This window comes from Tachypleus tridentatus, chromosome 13, assembly GCF_004210375.1.
Source record: "Tachypleus tridentatus isolate NWPU-2018 chromosome 13, ASM421037v1, whole genome shotgun sequence".
In the NCBI taxonomy this organism is placed as follows: Eukaryota; Metazoa; Arthropoda; class Merostomata; order Xiphosura; family Limulidae; genus Tachypleus; species Tachypleus tridentatus.
The window spans coordinates 145,524,832-145,533,376 of NC_134837.1; the positions used below are offsets into that span (position 1 = coordinate 145,524,832).

General features: G+C 33.7%; 1 protein-coding gene across 1 annotated transcript; it reads left to right on the forward strand.

The window, feature by feature from the left end:
* The first annotated feature begins 3,219 nt into the window (after positions 1–3,219).
* Positions 3,220–8,275, forward strand: LOC143236332 (neuropeptide FF receptor 1-like). The gene is made up of 4 exons (XM_076474605.1): positions 3,220–3,489; positions 4,439–4,852; positions 7,200–7,560; positions 8,075–8,275. Exons 1-4 carry the CDS (start codon positions 3,473–3,475, stop codon positions 8,273–8,275), a joined length of 993 nt encoding a protein of 330 aa, XP_076330720.1. The 5' UTR covers positions 3,220–3,472.
* Positions 8,276–8,545: the final 270 nt, after the last annotated feature.

Below are 8,545 nucleotides of genomic sequence, written 5' to 3' on the forward strand. Positions count from 1 at the left end.
TTAACTAAAACAAACATCCATATTAAAATACATATACACAAGTAAATCCGTTACAGAACCCAGTTTATTTGTTTCTTTAATTTCGCGCAAAGCTATACGAGGGTTATCTGCGCTAGCCGTTTCTAATTTAGCAGTGTAAGACTACAGAGAAGACAACTCTTTTACCAACGAATAGAGGGATTGGCTGTCACATTATAACAGCCCCGTGTCCGAAAGGGTGAACATGTTTGGTTTGACGTGGATTTGAACTCTCGACGCTCAGATTGCGAGTCGAACGCTCTAACTACCTGGCCATGCCGGGCCTCCATGGAACCCCAAAAAAATACGATTGAGAACGATTCAGGAAACTACATTACGTTATAGGTAAATATATATTAAGTACCCTTAATTTTAAATTTGAAGCCACGTGGGGTGAAAACTCTTCTTAATGTTGTTGAAATGGTTATTGCAAAGACAAATATACTGTCAAATAAAATAACAGATTTCTACAAAGATTTATATCCCAATCGACTAGATTTACATCGTAATATGTTTTTCGATATTCTTTTTGATAAAGGAAATAACAAACCGAGATATTTTGAAAATGTCATTAAAATATTTCCGCAACAAATACATCTTCATTTTATGGAATGCCTTACAGAGCTACATAATTTCATACTTGTTACAACATGCACATAAAACTTTTTGTTTGTATTTTCAATATTGTATTTATAATATTTTCGTCAGTTAATTTAAAATGTAGGTTTCGTAAACAATACCAAATTTGTTTATTTCGGTTTTGACATTTCTACAAACTTGAACACTGTTGTAAACCTACGTTTACAAATAACTCTAACTACTCTACACTAATATAAAACATTATCTTATATAAGCGTGACAAGTCCGATATACTTCGTTGTTCTCTTCAGTTTATTTGTGTTCTCAAAACTTCTTTAAATCTTACTTTTTTTTTTTTTATTTCAGAATTTCAGCGATTAAGGCGCTCGACTCGTAATCTGAAGGTGGGTCTTAGATTCGAATCCCCATCACACCGAACATGCTCGCCCTTTCAGCCGTAGGGGCGTTATAATGTTACGGTCAATCTCGCTATTTGTTGGTAAAAAAAATGTAGCCCAAGAGTTGGCGGTAGGTGGTGATAGCTAGCTACCTTCCCTCTCGCCTTACACTGCTAAATTAGTCAGATTACAAATCGAGTGTCTTAACTACCTGACCATGGCGGTGTCCTCGTGCAGATGGAGCAGAATGGGAAAATAAACATTGTACTATTAACTTATACAATAGTGTTTTCCTCGATCATAAATATTGTGAAAGAAACCTGCACGAATTCATACACATCCAGTTTTGAGGGTATTTGTTTTTATAGGCGCGTACAATTTATTGAGTAAAGCTGAATGTTATTATTGCAAATATGTTTCTATGAATCATATTTTTCGCTAAGTATGGTGAAATACACTACACATTTAACTTTGAGTGAAAAGAACTTTTATTTACATATACTAGCTTGTAGAGATACCATTAAATTACTTAATGTTTGTTTGTTCAGAATTAGGCACAAAGCTACATAATAGGCTATCTGTGCTCTGCTAACCACGGGTATCGAAACCCGGTTTTTAGCGTTGTGAGTCCACAGACATACCGCTGTGCCACTGGGAATGAGGGGATTACTTAATGAAGAGAAGGATAACCAAGGTTTATCAAGAATGGTTCTTCTAAGGACCACACATACATGAACAACTGATGACCATCACATGGCACTGACTAACGAGTAGCAATTAATCGATGCATAAGGTGAGAAAAACATTTTTCAAAATCCGACTCTACCAGTCAGCGCCACACGTAAAAATCATAAAGTCATTAAGTGCCCTGTGTAACATCACTATAACAATCACTCACAGCACAGCCAGCAATCACCTCCAAACAAAAAGTCAACGTGAAGAAATATCCTATAAACCATGAGTTTTAAAATATTTCAAGTGAATTCTAAGTGGCAATTTTATTAACTATACTTTTACAATTTTTCAGTTATCTTGAGAAAACTAACAAAAAAAGTGAATGGTACTGAAGTTATACTTACGTTACTATAGCTTTGGTGTGAATTTCGCGCAAAGCTACACGAGAGCTATCTTCGCTAGTCATCCCTAATTTAGCAATGTGAGACTTAAGGGAAGGCTGCTAGTCATCACCATTAACCGCCAACCCTTAAACTACTCTTTTACCAACGAATAGTGGGATTGACCGTCGAATTATAACGCCCCCACGGCTGAAAAGGCGAGGATGTTTAGTGTGACAGGGATTCGAACCCGCGACTCTCGGATTACGAGTCGGGTGCCTTAACCACCTGGCCATGCCGGGCCTACTATAGCTTTTACAGCCGGTGAGTTTACCGTTGAGAATAATTTGTTTTGTTTGTTGTTAAGCGTAAAGCACACCACAGATAGCCCAACACTGGTACTGAAACCTTTTTTCAAGGGTTACAATTAATAAGAAATACCGTTGAGCCAATGGTGAGAGCAAAACAATAAGGACGATCTTAGTATTTTTTTTAATAGCTCACCTATAGGTAGAAAAGGTTTTACTTGATGATAGAAAGTTAGATGCTTGAAGTTTCCAAATTTCCACACTTAATTAACTAACTAGACTAGATCTTACGAATGCAAATCGCTTTAGCCACTAGGCCTAATTTTACGTTTCTAAGTAATTTCAGCAATTTTAAGCCCATCTGTAATGCAGGTATTTGCATCATTGGAAAACTGTGCTATGTACCGTATTTTACACCTTGTTAAAAAATACATGGTGGAAGAAGCATCTTAATTTTGGAAAGATAATTCTAAGGTAAAAATATTTTGACAACACCTTGACTTTTTTTAAACCTACTGAGTAAATACAGTCAAATACATTACGTTCTTTACAGTATATCAACAATATTGGTTAAACTGAATGTTTTATGTTATTGAAAATATTTGTAATTGGTAAGTAATGACATTATGATCTGTATGAGAGGCCATTTTGAGTAGACCTTAAGCTAACCTTTTGCCTTAACCCATCACTTTTGTCTTGGAAGACACATGGGGATTTTTCAAGATATTTTTAAGGGAAAAAGGGCGTCTTACAAGGCGGAAATTACGGTAGTTATCTTGATTGTTGTTTTTAATTTACCCGTAATTTGTAGCTCTGACGTTCATTATCTCGAAGAACAAATAAGATAGTGTGAGTCTCTTACCTACGTTATTACTTTATAATAGTTGATTATTTCTAGAGGCTAATAAATAAGTGCTTGAGCCTTTATTTGCTTTGCTGTTATATCAATAGTGTGACTCCAGTGAATGACCGTAACATTTTCGGTCTTTCATGAAAGAGCGAAAGCATACAAAACAAGCTCATCAAACTTCCATAACCAGTTGTTCTGTTATGGCGTATTAGATAACACCTCAAAAAAAAACAACTTCAACCAAGAATTTGACGGTGGAATCATATGACTAATACAGGCAGGTAACGAATCATATAATAATATTAAAAAGGTAATTTCAAAATAACCTTTGTCTTTTTAAATATTACAACCTTATATTCTTTTAATATTATAGTAGACTAAAAGTATGTTTTATTGGCGTTCGTTTTAAATCCTTAAAAGTTCTTACACTTCTAGAGACAGATTTTGAATTATAAATGGCCAGTTAATAAATTTAGCTAAAACTTTTTATATCCTATAGTACGGGAATCTATCAGAAAAATTGCTAGATGGTTTTGATCACCATTTAGGCTTTGGTGGGTTTTGATGAACGAATATACAGATGTAATATTATTAATATTTGTTAAGATATTTCTAACTTGACATTAGACTAAATATATTAACAATGTATATTCTTGGGTCTAGTATATAGTGTAATGATCACAATTTTCAAAGGGGGTGATGAATTTATGACATTGAACTACAGTTAGTTTAATAGTATGCATTAAAATTATTTCAAATATATTTGTTTAATGTGATAAACATTAAAATGTGAAAAATGTTTTAGCGTAAACCCAAGCAACAACAAAAATAACAAGAAGTATAGATTGTTTGTTTAGAATTAAGCACAAAGCTACACAACGGGCTATCTGTGCTTTGCCCACCACGGGTATCGAAACTAAGATAATTAAGTGATTTACGAAGTTTCTACAGGAAGTTCTATTACACATTTCCGAGAAACTTAAATTTAAAAAAAAAATTGCTATAATGCAAATCGAAGAATACTATAGAAGAAAACTCATTTTTTTAGATTTTTAAAACATTTATAAAACAATTTCTGTTGCTGTTAATTGTGTATTTTTTCTAATGTATGTTTAATATGTTAAATACATTTAGGTTGCATAAAATACGCATTGTTGTTTAATTATAAACGTAATGTATTTTTTATTTGTCAAACTGAATTTTTATGCTTTATTTTTTTACCTTTCACAGGTATTCTAATACGAAAATGACTGAGGTCAGTCTACTCAATGCGTCCATGAACATGGTCGAAATATCGGACAAAAGTTACTTCTATGCTGATTTTACACAACTTTCTCCAGTCTACTACTCTTTTATCGTTTTGTATTTAGGGATCATGACCTTAGCCTTCCTCGGAAATTTTCTCGTTTGTGTCACTGTCTTGGTCAACAGAAACATGCACACTGTGGTAAATTATTACATTGTCAACCTAGCCCTGTGCGATTTGATGATAGGAATATTTGTTTTGCCGATGAAATTACTAGAACTGACAGCTCCAGCAAGTTGGGAAATCTTCAACAACAATCTCTGTCGAGCTCTGTCTTTTCTCCAGACTGTATTTGTTTTTGCCAGTGTCCTTACTTTGGTGGCTAGTTGTTTAGAAAGGTGAATAAATATTACATTAATTTATTATTATTTGGTAGCTGCCATTGTTTATATCCATGCCCCTATGTATTTGTACTTGTTCATTGTATTTAAATGATATTTAAAATATTTTAAAGAAACGTTACAAAACGACAATCCACTATAAGTTTCTCTATTTGCAAAAGTGTCTATCCATCACTAGAACGGCGTTTTACCCCACAGTTACTTATAACATGTTTTCACTTAGGATTGACCGTGAATGGACAAGAAACTTTGACTCTCAGTGGTTCAGCGATAACTCTGCAGACTTACAATGCTAGTTATTGGGTTTCGATACCTGGGTTGGACAGAGTACAGATACCCCACAGTGTAGCTTTACGCTTAATAATAACTAAAACAAGCTCGTCATTTTCAATAAACAGACTTATCAAGAACCACAATAGTGATTCATGATAGGGATCGCAAGTAAGTGCACAAAGCCATAATAGAACGTACAGAAAAAAATCACCTTAAACAGTAAAGATGAAGTTCAAACAACACTTTTAAACTTTTAATATTGACTGCTAAGGCTATATACATATAAAAACGCACAAAAAAGCAATGGACTTACGAAGTAAAGCAAATCCGCTCAAAACAACCTGTTTGTAATTATTATTGTTGTTGTTGTTATTGTTATTATCTTGTAACCTACAACAAAATATGACTTGGGATATTGCACCAAACCTTTTGTAAATACTAAATAAGGTGCTGTGAATATCTTAAAGGTATTAAAGAGTCAGTTTATTTCTTTTATATTTTACATCAGCTAACAGATGTATTAATTCTAGAGTAAACGATGTTATCATTACCCCTTGAAATTAGCTATCTTACATATAGTAGTGTTTTATTGAGAAGCTAAAGTATAGGGTGAAACAGAAATTACCAGGCAAAATAAATGAGCATTATATGACTGTATATGTAAATACGCAATGCTTTGTGCACTATACAATCAGTGTCTTTAGGAAGTCAACCCCTGTATCATTTATAAAGTGAACACCGTAAGAACTAACTACTAGTCATATTTATTATTATTAAAATGTATAAAGTTACCTACCATATGAAGTAATCTTTTGTCCATAGTTGAGCAAGAAAAAGCCAGCAAACAAGATAAATAAAAACTAGAAAGTTAAAACATTGCAAATAGGGATTGTTAGAAAGAAAAGAAACAGGGCTAAAGATATTTTAAACATTATCCACCGAAGGTACAAATCTATATTTTGACTTTACCAGAAGTAATAGAACCAAAATAAAGTTTTGTAGTTTGAGTAAATAACGTTTACAGTATTTTCATTATTGTTTCCTTATTTGTTTTACGATCTCTATTCACAGGTTTTTAAATTTCTATTTTTTTATTTATCTTGTTACATTATTCAAGGTGTATATATATATATATAGAATAAAGTTTTATAATAAAATCAAATTCAATGATAAAATAACCAATTATATTGGTAGTAGAAGAGCTGGCGTAAAATTTATATTACGCTTGTTTCCTGTGTGTAGAACAAATAAGTGGGTTTTAAGAAGCAGTTTCATAAAGCTGTGCTTAAGATTTGCTACTGTACACGAGAACTAGCCATTGAAAATGTCCCATTAATTAATAAAGAAAAAGCATTTTATGTTTTAAATATTAACGAAACAGAACTATATTTCTTTACTATGTAGCGTTAAAAACAATATAACATAAAAATGTATGCGTGAAATATTGAAACGAAATCTAAATTCTACACACATTATTTTCTGCTAAATTTAGATATTTGAATATAAAATGTGTTACAAAGGTTATCTGACTGTTGTCTCAGCTGATTTGTTTTCATTACTGTCGCTTTGTTGGTATTTAGAGGTAAGGTTTTACGGGAGAAGATATTTTATATGGCTTAGTCATAATGTGAAATGTTTATACATATAATACGTGTACACACATATATATATATATATAAAAGTCAAAATTACCAGAAAGATGAAAACATGAATGTACATATATATGTATGTAACTTATTATTATTGGTGTAGTTAAGTGAGGCAATAGATTGAGAATTATTAATATACCTTTTGTGTGACACAAAGAAAAATATATAATATGTCATCTATCCTATATCTGCAACACCCATGTCAACTAATACAATGCAAAGAAGTAGTGGTACAAAATAAGTCAAACAATGTATAGTCTTCTAGCAACAATAAGGTTTGTACTATACGTACAACAATCTAAGAATGCTTTGGAATATTGTACTAATGTAAAGAATTATTCCACTTTCTCTTCATGATATTAATAAAGTAGATAGATTATGCTTTCAGAAATGTCAATGTTGTTTACTTATTTTTCTATTAGATATGTTGCTATAGTTTATCCTTTGGAGTCCCGAATAGAACAAAGCAAGTGCCGAACTATAAGAATCTTGCTAGCCGTGTGGGCTGTTCCTTGTGTAGTGGCACTGCCGTTTCTCGACTCGGCAGACGCTCGTACAACTACTTTACAAAGTCAGTTTGGTACAATCTCCAGACTAACTTGTTTTGTAGCCTTTTCGGCGACATTTCGACGTGGATATTACACCTTTCTTTTCATCACAATGTATCTTTTGCCACTAAGTTTAATTGGGTGTACCTGTGTCCGGATTTCATGTTGTCTTTTGAAAAATTTACCACTATACCGACAGGGGTCTGTTCGCCGACAAGAAACAAATCGTCGAAAGGTATTGTTTTAAGCTTTGTTTCTAGTATTTTTAATTTTGACATTTGTCATTATGTGTTAATAGATGTATAACGCCTAGAAATTTTCTGTATCTTAAAATCTGAGGTGAAACCTCGAAGTTTTTTCAACTGTAGTAAAATATTGTAATAATATATAAACAATATTCAGTTGGTCAGTTAGTGATTTATCAATTGATTACTGAGTTAGCAAGTACGTTAGTCAGCCAGTTCTAAGTGCCTATCGTAGATACGAGACAGAATTTAACAAATACACTACATGACCAAATGTGTGTAGACACCCCTTCTATTCAGTGGTTTCGACTATTTCAGCCACACCCATTGCTAACAAGTGCTTAAAGTCAAGCATACAGCCATGCAATCTCCATAAACAAACATTGGCAGTAGAATGAGTCGTACTGAAGAGCTCAGTGACTTTCAACGTGGTACTGTTATAGGATGCCACCTTTCCAACAAGTCAGTTCGACAAATTTCGTCAGCACGAGAACTGTTCGTCAGAAGCTTCATGAAATGGGTTTCCATGCCCTAGCAGCCGCACACAGATCTAAGATTACCATGCGCAATGCCAAGGGTCGGCTGGAGTGGTCTAAAGATACTGCCGTTGGTCACTGGAGCAGTGGAAACGCATTTTCTGGAGTGATGAATTACGCTTCACAATCTGGTATTCTGACGGACGAATCTGGGTTTAGCGGATACTAGGAGAACACTACCTGCCTGAATGCATAGTGCCAAATGCAAAGTTTTGTGGAGGAGGAATAATGGTCTGGAGCTGTTTTTTCATGGTTTGAGCTAGGCTCTTTAGTTCTAGTGAAGGAAAATCTTACTGCTACAGCATACAATGACATTCTAGAGAATTGTGTGCTTCCAATTTCGTGGCAACAGTTTGGGGAAGGCCCTTTTTTGTTTCAGCATGACAATATCCCTGTGCATAAAGCGAGGTTCATAAAGACATGGTTTGCTGAAGTTGGT